This window comes from Oncorhynchus masou, chromosome 31 (genome assembly GCF_036934945.1).
Source record: "Oncorhynchus masou masou isolate Uvic2021 chromosome 31, UVic_Omas_1.1, whole genome shotgun sequence".
Classification (NCBI taxonomy): domain Eukaryota; kingdom Metazoa; phylum Chordata; class Actinopteri; order Salmoniformes; family Salmonidae; genus Oncorhynchus; species Oncorhynchus masou.
In genome coordinates, this window is record NC_088242.1 from 28,126,298 (window position 1) to 28,146,902 (window position 20,605).

The window sequence follows — 20,605 nt, forward strand, 5'->3', positions numbered from 1 at the left end:
TCGTTTCTGTTATCTGTGAGTCCAATACCCAAACGTAAGTAACCCGCAATATTATTTACATTCTTCAATTGATCTGCATTTAAAGATGATGCACGGTTGTTTATTAGCGGTAGGATGTTGTTAGAAATATTTGCATAGTGAAAGGATCTCATTTGTACCTTCAATTAATATTTTACTGCTTTGGAGAAATTATATTTATCATTTGACTACTGGCTCAGATTGTGAAAAGTACTTGTTTAAGATCAAATATGCTGATAATTGTTTTCATTTACTGTCGGCACAAGTCAATGGAAATTAAGTTTGAATTGGAGGAAATAAAACCAGAGCACCGACTCCCTAAAACAGAACCTCAAGTCTCTCTCCTTATCCTCTAACCCGGGATCACTGTGTCACCTACCTCACCCAGTGCATTCAAAATAGGCAACCTGCCTTATCACATTGCTAGGGCTGACAGTGAGAACTTCTGAAGAGCAACAAACTCTGCATAATCGAAAGTTGCATTGTGAGGTGTTAACCGTCAAAGGTGTAAACCCATGTTCACAGTTAGCCATCGTTATGCAGATGCAGCCCCAGCGAACTCGCCCCCAAGATAGCGCAGGTTCTTCGGCGCCATGGCCCACCTGGCTTAGCGCAGTTTGTTGGAATAGATTCCATGATCCGAACATGAGCGAGTGCTCGGCTCCTCCACGCCACTATGTGTACCCGTATGTGCGCTCTAGTCATCGTGACGTATAGCACCAGGCAAATTGGCATGAAAAGGACAATACGTATGCAGATCTAGAGCCCATTTCTCTGACCACTCGATTATACACTAGGGCTTGTGTTTCAAGCGCTTCCATTACGCCTCAAAGCTTACTTCCCAAATGGATTTTAAGTGGATTAAAACATCCCGATTGGTCAAAGTTCACCCATCTCCCTCTCACTAGAAGGTTCTGCTGCCCGGGAATGGTGTTTGTCTAATGTTTCTCATGCGACTACAGTACTATGGAAGAACAGGGAACAAACATACTAACCCATCCCCCATTCCATGTGAGCGTGTGCACGCCTCATGGTTGCTCTTACCCGGGATCTCTGCATGGGGTTGTCAAAGTCTGTTCCCTCGGGGGCCAAGCACAGCCATCCGCCGTAAATAGGTTTGGCCTGTAAAACAGAGCGATTTAGACAATCATTAAAATTGTTGGGAAGCAGTCAGCAAGGAGAGGGCACATTTTGTGGTCCAGATGTTCCTATAGACCCTCCCAATGAGGCAGTTTTCAAACCACAAAACCAGTTAGCAAGCCTGTTGGCCTAATTAGCATTGTTTGATAGACACCATTGCCTTGCATTCAAATGACTTAAATGAAATTAATTTGTGAATGAGAACAGCGCCTGCTTATAAACCTACATTCACTTCGTGGAAGTTGTTTGAGCCAAAAACCTGCATGTTTCCAATGAAAACACAGAAGTTCAAAAGATGTGGAAATGTATAAACATGGAGCAGAGCTCCCACGGTGGGGGGGGGGGGGGCTGTTTAAAATGGCTGCACTTTGCACTCTAAAACTTGTTTGTCTTGGTCTATCTTTTACTGTTAAACATTACCAAGAAGCAGCTGTCAGGGCTGTTTTGCAACAACAACAAAATCCCTCCTACCTTCTTTACCTCAAAATCCAGACTAGTGTCTTACACGTGCGAAAGAGGAGTGTACGATTATTAGACCGTGTGGGTATTGGCCCTGGCTGTCACTAGCTAGCCCGTGTCCCTGCATGTCTGTCAAATCTATGTGCCTTGTTTCCGCTTGCATAGACTGACTGCCTATAGAGACATTTAATTGGTTACTTTTAACAGGTGATGGGGTGACTGAGGAGATAAACATGCCATGACCTAGTCCTACGAAATCTGATAAGTCTACCATTTTGGCAGCAATGATGACTAATTATTTTACTTATTGCTGATTAGCTGATTATCTGCAGCACTGAAGTCTACGCCTAGGCTACTATCCAAAATGGAGGTTTCCTGTCCTCAGATCTTATATGGGCAATGTTATCAATAAAATAGCAAATATCACACAGGTCTTGCTATAATGCATAACTGATTTCTCCATTCTTCTCTTACAAAACATCCAAAGAGAGCGAGGAAGAGAGAAAGAGCTGGACAGGAAAGAATGAGCGAGACACAAGGAGAGGCAGTGTAAGCAAGCAGCTGTGGCCTGTAGCGATGTTGGTGGGCTGAGGAGCCAGGAGACCTGGAGAGGAGGGACACACCCTCGCACCCTTCCTCCCTCCACACACACAAGCCTCACTTCCTCTATAGTGGTCCTCCTTTGACCTCACCCTCCCCCCTCAGCTCTCTCCCACAACCCTTCTACCTTCCCCCTCCATTCCAGCCCGCCTCCAACCCCACCGGCAGTGAGGTTAACCCATAGAGATAGGACTCTAGTGCCCAAAAGTCTGTTTTAGCATGGGCAGCGCTATTGGGGACTTTCACAATGTTGAACTGGGTGGGACTTCCTATGGGTTAAGGGAGGATCACATCATTCCATCCAGGTCATCAGGAGGGATTAACCAATGAATTACACACGTGAGAAAACATTCCATAACTTCAGGTGGCAGTAAATCGTCAACCTTGGCTTCATACCTGTTCAAACAACACACTCCAAGTGGCAGTATGCACTGTTTCAGTTTGTTTACCAACTCATAGTAGTAGAAGAAAATTGACAACTTCAAAATGGAGATGCTCATACACTCTCAGATGCCATAATCGGACAGATAAAATTACGTCCTCTATCACTCGTTAACCTCTTATTGCCTCCCTAGTATAATCCAGGGAGGCCTGGACACTCTTCTCTCCTCCACTCATTTAGGAGTCAGGCCAAAAGGTCCATTCAAACGTAAGGTAGACCCATCTGAAAGTTCACCTTACTCCTCCTAGCCAAGTAAAACCAATGCAGAGCCTTTGATTGTACACTGAACAAAAACGCAACATGTAAAGTGTTGGTCCATTGTTACATGAGCTGAAATTAAAGATCCCTAAAATGTTCCATTCACACAAAGCATATCTCTCAAATGTTTTGCAAAAGGTGTGGCATATCTAGAAACTGATTAAACAGCATGATCATTACACCGGTGCACCTTGTGCTGGGGACAATAAAAGGCCACTTTAAAATGTTCAGTTTTGTCACACAACGCCACAGATGTCTCAAGTTGAGGGAGTGTGCAGTTGGCATGCTGACTTGCCACAATGTCCACCAGAGCTGTTACCAGATAACTGAATGTTAATTTCTCTACCATCTACTTCTCTAATTTCTCTGCCTCCTCAGACACCGTTTTGGAGAATATGGCAGTACGTCCAACTGACCTCATAACTGCAGACCACGTGTATGGGATTGTGTGGACGAGCGGTTTGCTGATGTCATTGCACACAGAGTACCCCATGGTGGGGGTATGGTATAGGCAGGCATAAGTTACAGACAACGAGCACAACTGCATTTTATCGATGCAATTTGAATGCACAGATACCATGACGAGATGCTGAGGCCCATTGCTGTGTCATTCCATCTTCCTCCATCACCTGTTTCCAAGATGAAAATGCACGGCCCCATATCGCAAGGAGTATAGTTGTCACACCAGATACTGACTGGTTTTCTGATCCATGCCCCTACTTTATTTTATTTTTTAGGGCATCTGTGACCAACAGATGCATATCTGTATTCCCAGTAATGTGAAATCCATAGGTTAGGGCCTAATGAATTTATTTCAATTAAATGATTTTGTTACATGAACTGTAATTCAGTAAAATATTTGAAATTGTTGCATGTTTATTTTTGTTCGGTATAGATAGAACTGGAACTTATAGGTCTAAGACGTCATTTTGGACCATGTGGAATTGAGATCTATGCATGTTAATTTGAGAACTTGGGGCTCCACTGGTGAGAGTAACCTGTGAGAAACTCTGTTCCAGTTTCAATCCCAACCCTGCACTTTCACAAGCTCTTCCTCTCCTCCCTCAAATCTTTCCATACCCCTGCCTCCTCGCTCTCCCTGGGTTTTCACACTCCTTCCCTCTATACTCCCATCATCACCCCACTATCACTCCCAAACTGTTCTCTGTCTGTATTTCCACCATTTCCTTGCCTCCCACTCTCCCTGCCTCCCACCTTCTATCCTGAGTGGGTTCTCTATCTCACCAACTCCTCAGGAACTACAGAGCAGCGCAGCTCAGCAATAGCCTTGATCCAGAAAAAAAACATTTGAAACTATTGTCCTATGGGGTACCACCTACACTCTGTTTTGATCTAGAACAACCTTGCCTGACTCCACCGCTGCTGGAAAAATGCTAGGGGAAACACTGCGTGACCAACTAAATACACCAGCACCAAACATACTCTTCCGCCACATTCATTTCCTTTCAGATAACTTTTCCATGTGGGCTAGGCATATCTCTTTCAATGTTGTATACATGCTGGAGGCGTGCTCGATTGACCGGAAAGTGTGAAAGTTTGAGTTAAACATAACTTGCTTTAAATTTCAGGCTCAAATTCAGACTAATGAGCACCTCTCTTGGAGCCATGCAGTGTTCAAACCGCATTAAGATGTACCCTGGCTGGGTTAAGTGTATCTACGAACCAGAGGCCGAGCGCATAGAAGTGGAACCACCCTCTGTTTCACTTCTGAGTTCCACTTTACTGTTTTCATTTCGTCCACTCAGTACTAAGGATGCCATTACAGAATATGAGAGCGCAGATAGGCTACATTCTTCCGTGTTTACATTTTCCTGTCCAAAATGGCAGTCAGTCATGACTAGTTCTTTGGATAGATTTGGGCTAAACTTCTTTTTAAGGGGTTTTGTTTTATGAGATTAGAATTAGCTAGCTGTAGCGTATTGTTTAAATTCTCAGACTCCCCTGGTATGAGAACTCATTACTAGCCCTATATGGATAGAGCAGAGGATAGAAGCATCTCTGGTTCCACTGGTGATGTCATAAAGGCCCTGGGAGAGAGCAAGGCTGGGTCTCAGGAGGATTAAAGAAGTGATGTAATCGCTTTAAGATTCTAGTCCTGACTCAGGTGTCTAGGTCTGAAGGGGTTAACCCCGCAGTAATCATAAGCAGGCTGTCATACACACAAGCAGAGAAATGCAAACACTCACACTACACAAGCAGAAAAACACACACTCTCACTAATACACAAGCAGAGAAACATATGCACACTTTTTCCAATCACACACATTTTGTGGAGGAGAGGATGCTTGCTGGCGTTGCTGTTCTTAAGCCATGTTCAAGGGCCCATCTGGACCTCATCGCATGGGATCAATTATAGGATACAACAGAAACTAGCTAATGATCTCAGAGATAGAAATCCTCTCATTCACTGGCTGAAGGAAACCAGGGGGACTTGTAAATACGACTTGAGTACACATACAGTATTTCACCGGATGTGCTACCTGTCCCAGACTTGCTGTTTTCAACTCTCTAGAAACAGTAGGAGTGGTAGAGATACTCTAAATGATTGGCTATGAAAAGCCAACTGACATTTACTCCTGAGGTGCTGACCTGTTGCACCCTCTACAACCACTGATTTATTATTATTTGACCCTGCTGGTCATCTATGAACATCTTGGCCATGTAATGCTATAATATCCACCCGGCACAGCCAGAAAAGGACTGGACACCACTCCATAGCCTGGTTCCACTGTAGGTTTCTTCCTAGGTCATTTTTCCTAGCCACCATACTTCTACACCTGCATTGCTTGCTGTTTGGGGTGTAGGCTGGGTTTCTGTACAGCACTTTGGCTTTAAAATACATTTGATTGATTGTGAGGACTTTGTGTAGACCTATACTTAAGTTGAATTTGGGGTCACGTTCAGGAGGGCACAATCTTCTTGTTTGCGGCCACAGTTATCAGAGCGTGGCAGCACAGTCCCTTAAGTCAGCTGGTGACCCTGCCTGCCAGTCATATGGATGTTTCAGGACAATGTCTCCCAGAAAATTGGACAGGATCCATGATGGGTCAGCTGATTCCTCCTTTTGTGAGGATGGTGTTATTTGCCAGTAATAAATGTTATTCCTAACCTGAAGCTGGTCAAACCTCCCTTATCCAGATCTAATGGTCGTTGGTGGCTTTACACCGGGGTCCTATTAATATTACAGCCGATTCCTCATATTGAACCAGTGGTTGATCGTGAGAAACACTGGTTTTCTTCCGAGCAGACCACACCTTAGTTTGTCAGACTGAAGCAGGAGATTATACACACACACACACCATTAGTTCATCTCTAAAGGAGTTGGTCTTCAACAAATGGTCACTGAATGAGGACACAACCAGAATGACACACACGCTGAGCTATAAATCACAGACACTCCCAATTAATAGACTTGAGGATGGCAAAGTAGACAGCATGACATGACATTGTCAGTTTCTAAAGGTTTTAGAATAGTAATTGGAAGTTTGACTAGGTAGCTGGCTAAAATATTGCCAAAATTCGACTGTTACACAACTTGACAGTAACAGCAAACTCGAAACGCCCAAATGGTCACATTGTCGCATAGGTGTTTGTAAGATGTGAACTGCAATGTGGCTACATCATCACAATAACAATTATTTACCTGATTCAGATCTTGATCGGTCAAGAGATGCAACTCCCGAGGTTTGAAGCAGTTCTGACATTTACTTTTATTAAAAATGTTCGCCTGGAATTTTCTGCAAGGGTTCTCTTTCGCTGTAGACATTGTATATCGCCTCCGTTCACCGTAAATGCAAATTAGTTCAAAATTGACGACTGGATAATCCGTTCTGCGTTTCTTTCATCCAATTTGGAACAAGGGCCCAGCAATCCAACGCATGATGATCCAAATAACTATATAGGCTAACGTTAGTGGTCTTGAGTTTTACACACACAAAACAAATTCAAGGTTTCTATTGTTTAGTTGTACCCAATTTATATGATCCAATATATGACTGCTAGTCATCAAGATAGCGAGACACCATTCTAGTGCGTTATTCAGTCCATGGCCTGCCCTTAATTCACAAAGCCGAACGAGTAACGTTAGCTAAGCGATTAACAAACTCACTAGCTTGGCTTTTTGTAATCATTGACGTTATTGTGCAAATTGCAAAAACAGCAACTGCACATTATAACATGCACCCATTTGACGGAAAATCTCAAAAGTGGAGGTAGCTGGCTATCAAGAGCTGGCTAGCTACGATCGTAGCTAGCAGTTGCTCTTTGCAAAGTCTACCACCACTGCTTCTTAGCTGGCTATAGCAGTAAATTAGCTAGCGAGCTGGAAATCCTCTCGCCTAGCTGTTTAGCTTGGGTTAAAACGGTCCAGAATATAAATGTTCAGCGAAATTCTCTCCCCGTTGACACATAGTAAACGGACAAAGAGCCTCTTGCAGAATCATTGAAGCATCAACGACTTTTTCGGTTTTGTTTTGATAACCAGCTCCGGTAGCTGCTCCCCTGGTTTATATTCTTCCTATTTTCAGGCGAAATCTTTCCCAGTGGAGAGGTCGCGAGCTCACAGATTTGTTGGGCATTGTGAACCTAGTGACATCACGGTCACGTGACCATACGGCATCATTTCAAAATAAAAGTCCCCTGTAATTGTTTTACTTTTATTTTCTGATATTAAAATCACAAATATTAAAGTTTGAAGTGACTTAAATATAAACGTATTGAAAAAACGAACAATGTATTATTGAAATCAATTAATAAAGATCGATTTACTATCTAATATATATTTTTTAACTATAAATTATAATGATGCAAATATACCAACACTGTTGCTGGAAGTATAAATGGTTTTAAACTACTGTCAACTCTTAACAGAACATGATTTAAAACATGTTTTGAAGAAAACATTTTCACATTTTCCCTGTTCAATGGTAACTTTTTTCAGGGCAACAGCATACTCCTCCCATCTGACATTGACTCCTGAGGTGTTGAACTTCGCCACCCCTCCTAGTCTGGGTCCTCTCTAGGTTTCTTAGGTTCTTACCTTCTGGGGAGTTTTCTTAGCCACTGTGCTTCTGCATTGCTTGCTTCTTTTTCTTTTTTTGGCTGAGTATCTGTAAAGCACTGTAAACAGCTTTATAAAATATATTTGATTGATATCCACATTTAAACTAAATATGATATAGCACTATACAGCTATTTGCTACCATATTGTTAATTATATACAAGTTGTCTCCGATAAAGTGGGGTGATTTCAAACTACAAATATAATCTGGTGTCAAACCAGGAAGATCTGCAGCATTCTATAGTTTTTTGGAGGAAAACCTACTGTTAACAAAACCGTCTTTTCATTACAGCATTATACAGCTGTGTTACTGTACTGTTGGAACTACACATTGTCTCCAATAAAAAGGGGTGATTTGGAATCCTCAGACACTCTACTAATAGGATCCAGTGTCATACCATCAAGCATCAAGGTTTGCGTCAGTATGGTATTTTTTTCAGCAGAAGGCTACTTCCACCACTGACAAAAATTGTGATTTTCAATGAAAGCCTCTGACATCACTATACAGCTATTTGTTCCTGTACTGTTGGAACTATACACGTTTTCAAAGTCTGTGCTAATAGGATCTGGTGTCATCCCAGGAAGTTTTGTGTCATTCAATAGTTTTTTTGCGGAAAACCTACTGTCAACTGTTACCAAAACACTCTTATTATAGCACTATACAGATATTTTCTACTGTCTTCAATAAAGAAGGTGATTTGGAATCCTCAAACACCATATCTGGTGTCATGCCATGAAGATTTGTGTAATTCAATCTTTTTGGATAAAATTCTACTGCCAACTGCTACAATTAAATATTTTTTCATTATAGCAATATAAAGGCTTTTGCCAATGTACTGCTAATTATATAGAAGTTGTCTCAACTATAGGGGGGGATTTGGAATCCTTAGACACTCTGCTAACAGGATCCAGTGTCATACCATTCATATCTACGTCAATAGTATTTTTTTCGGCAGAAAGCTAACAGCCACCACTGACTTTTATTTTTATTTTTTACGACAGCCACTATCATGTTGTTCCAATAGCCTACTGTCAGTCAATTCAAATAAAATGATATTTGTCACATGCGCCAAATGACTGGGGTGGCTGGAGTCTTTGACAATTATTAGGGCCTTCCTCTGACACCGCCTGGTACAAAGGACCTGGATGGCAGGAAGCTTGGCCCCAGTGATGTACTAGGTCGTACGCACTACCCTCTGTAGTGCCTTGCGGTCAGAGGCCGAGCAATTGCCATACCAGGCAGTGATGCAACCAATCAGGATGCTCTTGAGGGTGCAGCTGTAGAACCTTTGAATAATAGCCTGAATTATTATAACTTTACATAATACCCTGTATTATAGCAGATCGCTGGTTAATACAGACAATACCCTTCCCTTATTTCAACCCACATTTCTGACCACAAATCAGGTACATGTGCTGTCTGTCCAGTTGATGTAAACTTTCCACACAAATATTAATTTGAAAAACTATAGACCTTCACAGTGTAGGTCTGTTGTTTAACAGTGTAATAATAATTTATAATTTTTTACGTTTCTATAACAATCAATAACAATAACAGTTTATAGCAGTGCAACATAACTGTTTATAACAATGTACAGCACATCCACCAACGCAGGGATGCGTTTCAAGAGCGTAAACTATTTTGTTTTTGAATCCTCAGACCCCTGACTGGGAACAACATGGGGAACACTGCCATCTAGTGGAACGGGAATTCAAATATTATTCCAGATATTATTTAATGAAGAATATTGAACTTTATATCATTAATTCCTTTTCAACACATTAATATTTAACATTGTTTAATACACACTTCGATGTCCCCTTATTAACATGTACTGATTGCATATTTAATTTAATTTACCCACCTTGGCAAAGTTCCTATTTACACATAACCACCATAACTCAACAATAAGCCTCAATACTTACCAAAATAGCATCAAAAGGAGAGTTTAGGATCAGATAAAAATAACGCATATTGAAACAGGCTAAATATACTACGATTTGTGATATTGTGCTCAAGTAGAGGGCATACTTTTATTTTGAAACTTTTTGTGCGATTTAGGTGTTGACGTCACTTAACGAGTCCGAACGATAGCGATTTAAAAAATGGTTTCAATTCAAGTGAACAGCATTGTTCACACTACAACGCTAACTACAACAAGAGTGGAGAACAATAACGAGAGCTATCATTTGGGCCACTTTCAGAGCGATTTTTCTTCCCGGTTCCTCCAACCACAAAACATTGACAATCAATCAAAAGCTCGTTCTATTGAAGCATTATTGATTCTAGGTTCTGCTATGAGAAGCGAGAAGGCAGAGCGCACTGGTAAGCATGCCTGAATAACTGCGCATGTGTGAGCATGTTGGTGGCCACATCGGCTTCATATTTCGCAACAAAGCATCCTTCACTCATGCTGCCAAACATACCCTCGTAAAACGGACTATCCTACCGATCCTTGACATCCGGATGTCATTTACAAAATAGCCTCCAACACTACTCAGCAAATTGGATGCAGTCTATCACAGTGTCATCCGTTTTGTCACCACAGCCCCATATACTACCCACCACTGCCACCTGTACCTTCTCGTTGACTGGCCCTCACTTCATATTCCTGCCAAACCCACAGGCTCCAGGTCATTTACAAGTCTCTGCGAGGTAAAGCTCCGCCTTATCTCAGCTCACTGGTCACCATAGCAGCACCCACCAGTAGCACGTGCTCCAGCAAGTATATTTTACTGGTCGCCCCCAAAATCCAATTCCTCGATTGGCCCACTTTCCTTCCAGTTCTCTGCTGTCAATGACTGGAACGAATTGCAAAAATCACTGAAGCTGGAGACTCCCTCTCTAACTTTAAGCACCTCACAGATCAGAGCAGCTCACAGATCACTGCACTTGTACATAGCCCATCCATCTACCTCATCCCCATAATGTTATTATTATTATTTTTGCTCCTTTGCACCCCAGTAACTCTACTTGCACGTCTATTAGTCCAGTGTTTAATTGCGAAATTGTAATTATTTCATCACTATGGCCTATTTATTGCCTTACCGCCCTGATCTTACCTCATTTGCACACACTGTACATAGACTTTTCTATTGTGTTTGACTGTATGTTTGTTTATTCCATGTGTAACTTTGTGTTGCTTTTGTCGCACTGCTTTGCTTTATCTTGGCCAGGTCACAGTTGTAAATGGGAACTTGTTCTCAACTGGCCTACCTGGTTAAATAAAGGTGATATATATTTTAAATTAATTATAGGATACTTGGGAGAATGATGATCCATGACAAACAGCTCATGAGAGGCCATGTTTTTGATGGTAGGCCTATCTGTTAATGCCAGTACATTCTGAGAAAATATTCACTATGAAAGGCCTGCTAATGTGCCTCTCTGGACCTTGTAAAATGTCGAGAAAATGCCCTTTGCTGATCCAAATGTTTTGGGGGGAATTAAACATGTATTCAAAACCAGTGGCGGTCAGTGCCTTTTAAGATGAGGGAGGACAATTTTTCCGACATATTGGATGACTGGCATTCATATTCCATTCACCCAGTTCAATGTAAAAGTGATGGGTTTAGGCTACTACACTATACTTGAATTTTCCCTATACCCATCATGAGGTTGCTACAACCTAGCTTATGAATGAAAGTTTACAATGTCGGTGCACACAAGTTGAGAAATTTCACTAGTCCAACATTTGCAAACATGAGTTTAGTTTGGACAAATTCAGGTATGTTTATCCCTGTTTTGTTCCGTTTGCTTCTGTTTAAGCAATGTTTTTCAACAGAATCGGCAGAATGAATACACCCCTGATCACGTGCAAACAGTTCACTTTTATAGCAGCCACGTTGTATTCCTTCTCACATCTATGCGCTCTCCTCCTCTCACCTTTTCTTTTCGCTTGTGGACTTTAATGTACAACACATCAGCAGTATGTGACCAGGTGAAAAAAACTTTCCATGCCAAACCATATCATAACCGCTACACACAACTTATATCATTGTCACCATATTAGCTAAAGTAACATCATAATCAACATAGCTACAGTAATAAAATTAACACGTTAGAAAACCTGATACAATCATGCAGTAACATTAGTGTGCAGCTTTTCATGGTTCGGGCTACGCCCCTTAGTTCCAGTAAAGAGACATTTTAACGCTACAGCATACAATGATATTCTAGACAATTCTATGCTTTCAACTTTGGGGCGACATTTTGGGAAGGCCCTTTCCTGTTTCAGCATGACAATGACCCTGTGCAGAAAGCGAGGTCCATAAAGAAATGGTTGGTTGAGATCGGTGTGGAAGAACTTGACTGGCCTGCACAGAGCCCTGAACTCAACCCTATCAAACATCTTTGGGATGAATTGGAACACCGACTGTGAGCCAGGGCTAATGGCCCAACATCAGTGCCTGACATCAGTAATGCTCTTGTGGCTGAATGGAAGAAAGTCCCCACCGCAATGTTCCAACATCTAGTGGAAAGCCTTCCCAGAAGAGTGGAGGCTGTTGTAGCAGCAAAGGCGGGACCAACTCCATATTAATGGCCATGATTTTGGAATGAGATGTTCGATGAGCAAGTGTCCACATACCTTTGGTCATTTAGTGTATGATTACATTATGCATGTATACAGTAAACTGGGAATTGAGCTCACAACCTCTTGATTCACTGTACTTCAATCTTCCTGTTAAGCCACCATGTCCGTGTCACGTATGAGTTAATCGGACTATTCTCATCATTGATTTTATTGATTTGTTTCAGCAATTTAAGGGCTTTCTGTACAGCTGTCTAATGATATTCCTGAATCACTATGATCAATAAGATATTTTCTTAAGTGTACTTTCAACAGAGATGAGATTAACTTCAAAGTGCACTCACCCTATTGCTTACACCGATCAAATTGTTTCAGATCCACACAAGTGCCTAGGGAGGAGGGTTTATGCTTCTGGACAGGGCCTAACTATACTGGCCCAATAAACACATGCCTTAGAGAGAACCCTTATTGGTTTAGTGGTTAGGGTGTTCATCATTGTTGCTGGTGGCCTGGGTTTGAGACCCGCTAGGGGAGTCACCCTACTCTTACATTCTAAGCTATAAATAGGTTGTCATTGCCATTTTGATTGCATTTATCCAACATTTTGATTGTTTATCTGGACATTTCATTAGAACACTTGGAAATATTGTTTATTATCACAATATGTATAGATGTCTTCTCTTTTACGCATTTCTGGAACTTTGGCGAAGAGCTTTGTGCCTTTGTGCACAACCTCCAGATGCTTTTTCGGAGTTTGTATTTGACTACAATTCTTTCTCCTCAATTAACTCAAAATAATGGGACCATTTCCACAAGAAAAAGGTTAAAAGCGGGGGTAACAAAACTGCCATAGGCTTTAGGATAGCCTATTGGGAAAAGGGTTAGCCTAAAGCATGAAAAGCATGAAAACCATTAGCATGAGACAAGGCTTTATTTATATTTATATATATATATATATATATATGTATATATATGTATATATGTATGTATATGTATATGTATATGTGTTTCTGAAAGTAATATACGGTTTATTTGAAAAATTAATGAATAATATTTAAAAATAGTAACTCATTATATTACTCCATAAGTAATATATTAATAAGTAAATCAAATCAATGATGACAGAATGGTCAAATTAACTATTAACAGACATGGTGGCGTAGCAGGAAGATCTGAATGTCGTGAACTGGGGTTCAGAGTTCAAATCCCAGGTGAGGACATGTTAATAAATACTGTATAAATTAACATGCACAATGTAATCATTTACAGTGCATTTGGAAAGTATTCAGACCTCTTGACTTTTTCCACATTTTGCTACATTACAACTTTATTCTAAAATTGTTTTGTTTTTTTAACGTTTCCTCATCAATCTACACACAATTGGGGTGAAGGACCTTGGTCAGGGAGGTGACCCTCTGACTGAGTTCCAGAGTTCCTCTGTGGAGATGGGAGAACCTTCCAGAAGGAAAACCATCTCTGCAGCACTTCACCAATCAGGCCTTTATGGTAGAGTCGCCAGATGGAAGTCACTCCTCAGTAAAAATGCACATGACAGCCCACTTGGAGTTTGCCTGAAAATAGCTGTACAGTGACACTCTCAATCCAATCTGACAGAGCTTGAAAGGATCTACAGAGAAGAATGGAAGAAACTCCCCAAATACAGGTGTGCCAAGCTTGTAGCATCATACCCAAGAAGACTCGAGGCTGTAATCGCTGCCAAAGGAGCTTCAACAAAGTACTGAGTAAAGGGCCTGAATACTTATGTAAATGTCATATTTCCATTTATTTTATATTTTTATTGCTAACATTTTAAAAAAACAGTTTACTTTGGAATTATGGGGTATTGTGTGTAGATTGATGAGGGGGGGGGGGACTATTTACTCAATTTCTTTGGGACCATCAGGTGATGTCCTGACAACAAATGTTCTTACAACGTTCCCATGAAATGTTTCTATAACATTTTAAAATGTTATATTCTGAAAACATGGCTCATTATTTTGTTGTGTTAACTCTGTTAGACAGAGATAATACACTTACAAATATTTAACCATTATAAAGACACAAACCTTAATTGTAAGCGGGATTAACTTGTAACCTTTATGTAATCTATTCCTAACCTGCTGAATGACTACATATTGCTACTGGTTGGTCAAAATCCTCTTCTGTTTTTTATATTAATCTCTAGCTTTGCCACAGCCAGTTCACCAGGGTCCTATTTGAAGTATATTGGGGGGACACACCAATTGTCCCCATTCGTTTTGGCAACATGGTGGCATGTCTAAGATCCTATGGGCAACACATAGGAGTATTAATGGCTGATTCCGCCACATGCTATTATAAGCAACCCGCTCCCCCACCTAAGCAGTGGGTCCGGCAGAAACACAGAGGGGGAGTTGTGTGAATGGACGGCGGGATAGAGGCATAGAGAGGGCGAGAGAAGGGATACTTCTCGGTTATCTAACTGAACCTGGAGAACAACAGAAGATTAGCTCCTTACGCACGCTGTAAGTGATCCGAGAATAACCCAGATTAAGTGTGTGTGTATTTGTTTGTGTGTGCTCTAGCCGTCTATTTGTTAACCAGGTGATAACCCAGACAGATCCCTAGGTCTTGTCAACCTACCAATGCCTTGACTGTGCTGTTGTGTGCCTGTGGTGCCTGCATACAGAGCACAAATATCCCTTTTGCCTATGAGAATTGGTGTTACGATAAGTTATATTTCTTACTCTATAAGGCGGGTAAGGTCATAGCCTACTGTAGGCTATGTTTGTGTCCACATTTGCTGGCGTATCCAGTGACTATCCTGGAGGTGACACAGTGCAAGGCATTTAGTGGTGACAGGCAGGTTGGTCTGGCCCAGACTATATTTAGCTGTCTTCCTCAGACACTCTTTATATGGCCATACTTGTCAGCAGTGCTACCAGACTCACCCTGCAAAACCCTGAATGCTCACATGCACAGGGGATAGATGGATATACATGGATCAGAGGGGGGAAATGTTCTGTGTATTGTCTTTTGTCTACAGCTACTTGACATGATTATGGCTACTGGTGTGGCTATACTCTAGTCATATTGTCAGTGTGAGGAGTAAATTTAGAAGTGTTTGCTCTCTAGGGGGTTAAGTGGTGTCTTCATTCCTCAAATGTATAAATCTTGTTACACTGCGTTTACTCCAGTTGAAATATTTTGTTATTTGATAACATTACGTTGAGATATGATTTCTGTTTGTCAATGATACAGACACATGATTGGAACTTAAAATACCGTACATCACAAACCACAGACTGAAATACACAATTTACTGATGGTCTCCCTATCTCTCTCCTTCTCCCTCCTGCAGAAGATGGCGCTCCCCACTGTGATGGTGCTGCCCATGCTGATCGTGGTGGCTGCTGGGATCTACTACATCTACAACGAGATCATCCAGTACATGTCCAAGTCCATGGTCAAGAACAAAGTGGTGGTCATCACTGATGCTGTGTCCGGAGTGGGAAGTGGTGAGGATTTTATATTCTTATTTGTAATTCAATCTCAATTCAAATGGGGATTCAAAAATAGCCTGCGAAGAATGTCTAATGTTCTGACCGTATAGCCAACAATGTAATGTTGTTCAATTCTGAAACAGGACTGGGTAAATGCCGCCGTTGACTAAATCCATCCCTCTCTCTTTCTCACCCGCTCCTCTCTCCCTCTCCAGAGTGTGCTCATCACTTCCATAAGGGTGGTGCCAGGCTGATTCTGTGTGGGGCCAGCTGGGACAAGATGGAGTCTCTGTACGACACATTGACCAGCGGGGCTGACCCCAGAGTGGTGAGTAACACTAATAGGCGCCCTTGAGCAAAAGGAAAATTCCAGTTAGTTATTATCATAGTTTTGTGTCACCGCTCCTGGTTCCTCTTCTGGTGGCAGACAATGGCAGGATATCCCCTCTGACAGTGCACTGTCCTCTGGGTATCTCTCCTGCACAGGGCAGAGCAGTGGTGTGTTCATGGAAAAATAACAGATGTCACCAACATGAACACTAGAAAAGGGCGATATGATGATGAGCAAAGACATACGCTATTTGGAGTGTTAGTGAAAAATGTAAACGTGTAAGAGGAGGTTGAAGTTCGAGTTAGAGGTTAAATCATCCTTTCTTTCAAGCACAACCACATACTTTAGTGCTGGCTGTCTTCAGACCCTCACACCCATGTTGCTATTGTATTGCTTACTGTAAAAGTCTGCGTAACAGTATAAAATCCCTGTCCTTCCTTCTCTCATACATATGTCCTCTTCTTTTGCATCCCTCTCTCCTCTGCTCAGACGTTCCCTCCAAAGCTGGTGCTGCTGGACTTCAGTGACATGGACAGTATGCCTGAGGTGGTGAATGAGGTGGTGGAGTGCTACGGCTGTGTGGACATCCTGGTGTGTAACAGCAGCATGAAGCTGAAGGCCCCCGTACATACTGTCTCACTGGAGCTGGACAGGAACATCATGGACATCAACTACTTTGGACCCAGCACCTTGGCCAAAGGTATGAAGGACTTTTCACAGGAGGAAAAAACATGTTGTGTTGCAAGTGATTATTTCGGTTATTGATTGATTGATGTTGCAGGTGTCCTTCCAGCTATGATGTCTAGGAGGTCTGGTCACATTCTATTGGTCAACAGCATCCAGGGCAGACTGGCTATCCCCTTCAGAACCTCCTGTATGGATGCATTACATATTCCCCTGTTGCATTTCAAACACCTCGTATGAGATTTAAAAAACCTGTTGCACTTTCAAAGAAGGGTTTGTAGTTCTCACAGTCTGATGCACAGGATTCCTGAACAGTACAGTTCAAGATAATGATTAGGCACAGTATCTCTTCTGCAACATATGGAATGAGCCTCAGCAATGGGTGAGTCGCGTCCTGTTTATGTGTGTGTGCATGTGTTATTTCAGACTCGGCCTCAAAGCATGCGGTGCAGGCGTTCTTTGACTGCCTGCGAGCGGAGGTGGAGGAGTATGGGATAATAGTAAGCACTATCAGCCACACCTTCATCAACGCAGCTCTACCCTCCACCCCTCCGGCTAAACCTCAGGGCCTGTCTACATGTGAGTACATACAGCTCTCTCTGTCTAGTGTCTGCAAACATATGCATGTACATCTAATGACTTCCAAGCAGAATGAGGGCGGGCAGTATATGAGTACAGACTTACACATATACACATTCATAGACTTGAGTCTATAATTATTTTCAGACTAAATCATTAGGCAATATAGCATATATTGAGTGAGTAACAAAAAATGGCATATTCATTATGATTGTTCTGAGGTGTTCAGTTGTTGTCGTTATGTTTTAATATTTTGAACACGTTCCTTTTTGATCAAACCCTGTTATGTTATGCTAAATCGTGGCTTACTCCTTCTCTCAGTTGGCGTGCGCCCGGCCGATCTGGCCAATGAGATAATGCGAACGGTGAGCAGGAAGAAGAAAGAGGTTTTGCTGGCCCACCCCATCCCCTGGGTCGCTCTCTACCTCCGCTCCTTCTTTCCCTCTTTCTTCTTTGCCGTGGTTGCTGCTGGAGTGAAGGACTCTGCCATGGCAGAACAGATGCAGTAGAAGGAAGGGAAGAGAGAAGAAGAAAACTAAAGAAGGACAATAGAATGTATAGTGTATTATGGCATAATGCAATGAAATCTAACCCATCGGGGCAATTTAGAAGCCTTTGCCACATGGACATGGCCTCTGATGTTATTGCAGTTTGCATTGGATCCTGTAGATGGCAGCAGATCACTGTTGTATTCTTATGTCATGCCTGTGCAGAAAAGATGCCAAAGTTGCACCACCCACTACTATCAAAATTAACTTTTGCTCTAACTTTAAACATTGCTTCTATTGGATATTTCAATGTTTAGCCTAACCATAATTAGAATATATGACCTCATATGTTGTTTTGTGGGTGATCGTTAATGTTGTCTTTTCATTTGACCAATACACTTGTCCGTGTGAATTACATTATTTGTCTGTGATTTTTATAGGAAACATTGATAGATATATGTATTTCATTGACATTTAACATTTACATTTAAGTCATTTAGCAGACGCTCTTATCCAGAGCGACTTACAAATTGGTGAATTCACCTTCTGACATCCAGTGGAACAGCCACTTTACAATAGTGCATCTAAGTCATTAAGGGGGGGGGTGAGAAGGATTACTTATCCTATCCTAGGTATTCCTTGAAGAGGTGGGGTTTCAGGTGTCTCCGGAAGGTGGTGATTGACTCCGCTGTCCTGGCGTCGTGAGGGAGTTTGTTCCACCATTGGGGGGCCAGAGCAGCGAACAGTTTTGACTGGGCTGAGCGGGAACTGTACTTCCTCAATGGTAGGGAGGCGAGCAGGCCAGAGGTGGATGAACGCAGTGCCCTTGCTTGGGTGTAGGGCCTGATCAGAGCCTGGAGGTACTGCGGTGCCGTTCCCCTCACAGCTCCGTAGGCAAGCACCATGGTCTTGTAGCGGATGCGAGCTTCAACTGGAAGCCAGTGGAGAGAGCGGAGGAGCGGGGTGACGTGAGAGAACTTGGGAAGGTTGAACACCAGACGGGCTGCGGCGTTCTGGATGAGTTGTAGGGGTTTAATGGCACAGGCAGGGAGCCCAGCCAACAGCGAGTTGCAGTAATCCAGACGGGAGATGACAAGTGCCTGGATTAGGACCTGCGCCGCTTCCTGTGTGAGGCAGGGTCGTACTCTGCGGATGTTGTAGAGCATGAACCTACAGGAACGGGCCACCGCCATGATGTTGGTTGAGAACGACAGGGTGTTGTCCAGGATCACGCCAAGGTTCTTAGCGCTCTGGGAGGAGGACACAATGGAGTTGTCAACCGTGATGGCGAGATCATGGAACGGGCAGTCCTTCCCCGGGAGGAAGAGCAGCTCCGTCTTGCCGAGGTTCAGCTTGAGGTGGTGATCCGTCATCCACACTGATATGTCTGCCAGACATGCAGAGATGCGATTCGCCACCTGGTCATCAGAAGGGGGAAAGGAGAAGATTAATTGTGTGTCGTCTGCATAGCAATGATAGGAGAGACCATGTGAGGTTATGACAGAGCCAAGTGACTTGGTGTATAGCGAGAATAGGAGAGGGCCTAGAACAGAGCCCTGGGGGACACCAGTGGTGAGAGCGCGTGGCGAGGAGACAGATTCTCGCCACGCCACCTGGTAGGAGCGACCTGTCAGGTAGGACGCAATCCAAGCGTGGGCCGCGCCGGAGATGCCCAACTCGGAGAGGGTGGAGAGGAGGATCTGATGGTTCACAGTATCGAAGGCAGCCGATAGGTCTAGAAGGATGAGAGCAGAGGAGAGAGAGTTAGCTTTAGCAGTGCGGAGCGCCTCCGTGATGCAGAGAAGAGCAGTCTCAGTTGAATGACTAGTCTTGAAACCTGACTGATTTGGATCAAGAAGGTCATTCTGAGAGAGATAGAGGGAGAGCTGGCCAAGGACGGCACGTTCAAGAGTTTTGGAGAGAAAAGAAAGAAGGGATACTGGTCTGTAGTTGTTGACATCGGAGGGATCGAGTGTAGGTTTCTTCAGAAGGGGTGCAACTCTCGCTCTCTTGAAGACGGAAGGGACGTAGCCAGCGGTCAGGGATGAGTTGATGAGCGAGGTGAGGTAAGGGAGAAGGTCCCCGGAAATGGTCTGGAGGAGAGAGGAGGGGATAGGGTCGAGCGGGCAGGTTGTTGGGCGGCCGGCCGTCACAAGAAGCGAGATTTCATCTGGAGAGAGAGGGGAGAAAGAGGTCAGAGCACAGGGTAGGGCAGTGTGAGCAGAACCAGCGGTGTCGTTTGACTTAGCAAACGAGGATCGGATGTCGTCGACCTTCTTTTCAAAATGGTTGACGAAGTCATCTGCAGAGAGGGAGGAGGGGGGGGAGGGGGAGGAGGATTCAGAAGGGAGGAGAAGGTGGCAAAGAGCTTCCTAGGGTTAGAGGCAGATGCTTGGAATTTAGAGTGGTAGAAAGTGGCTTTAGCAGCAGAGACAGAGGAGGAAAATGTAGAGAGGAGGGAGTGAAAGGATGCCAGGTCCGCAGGGAGGCGAGTTTTCCTCCATTTCCGCTC

General features: G+C 43.0%; 2 protein-coding genes across 6 annotated transcripts in view; one reads left to right on the plus strand and one right to left on the minus strand.

Annotated features, from left to right (window-relative positions):
- The window catches only part of mprip (myosin phosphatase Rho interacting protein), a 66,582-nt gene extending 59,071 nt beyond the window's left edge, over positions 1-7,511 (minus strand). For 2 of the 3 annotated variants that reach the window (XM_064950604.1, XM_064950605.1), the window contains exons 1-2: positions 6,582-7,511; positions 1,063-1,140 (exon numbers count right to left, since the gene is read on the minus strand). In XM_064950604.1, the coding sequence (XP_064806676.1) occupies positions 1,063-1,140; positions 6,582-6,704 (201 nt within the window). In that variant the 5' untranslated portion in view covers positions 6,705-7,511. The remainder of the gene's footprint in view (positions 1-1,062; positions 1,141-6,581) is intronic. The other variant, XM_064950606.1, reaches the window with a different exon arrangement.
- A 2,722-nt stretch (positions 7,512-10,233) lies between these two features.
- Positions 10,234-18,510, plus strand: dhrs7cb (dehydrogenase/reductase (SDR family) member 7Cb). 3 transcript variants are annotated; one of them, XM_064952883.1, is made up of 7 exons: positions 10,234-10,323; positions 15,870-16,026; positions 16,227-16,339; positions 16,832-17,042; positions 17,124-17,216; positions 17,453-17,605; positions 17,927-18,510. In XM_064952883.1, the coding sequence occupies exons 2-7, from the start codon at positions 15,873-15,875 to the stop codon at positions 18,112-18,114; spliced, it is 912 nt and encodes a 303-aa protein (XP_064808955.1). In that variant the 5' UTR covers positions 10,234-10,323; positions 15,870-15,872; the 3' UTR covers positions 18,115-18,510. The 3 variants fall into 3 exon arrangements, with proteins under 3 accessions (XP_064808955.1, XP_064808954.1, XP_064808956.1); XM_064952882.1 differs by lacking the exon at positions 10,234-10,323 and adding an exon at positions 14,908-15,033; XM_064952884.1 differs by lacking the exon at positions 10,234-10,323 and adding an exon at positions 15,523-15,646.
- The last annotated feature ends 2,095 nt before the right edge of the window (positions 18,511-20,605 follow it).

Bases quoted from the DNA above. Each gene is read 5' to 3' on its own strand.
- dhrs7cb (XM_064952883.1), top strand. From the start codon at position 15,873: ATGGCGCTCCCCACTGTGATGGTGCTGCCCATGCTGATCGTGGTGGCT. The intron at 16,340-16,831 runs GTGAGTAACACT...TCCTCTGCTCAG, and splicing joins GCGGGGCTGACCCCAGAGTG to ACGTTCCCTCCAAAGCTGGT. The intron at 17,217-17,452 runs GTATGGATGCAT...GTGTTATTTCAG, and splicing joins TATCCCCTTCAGAACCTCCT to ACTCGGCCTCAAAGCATGCG.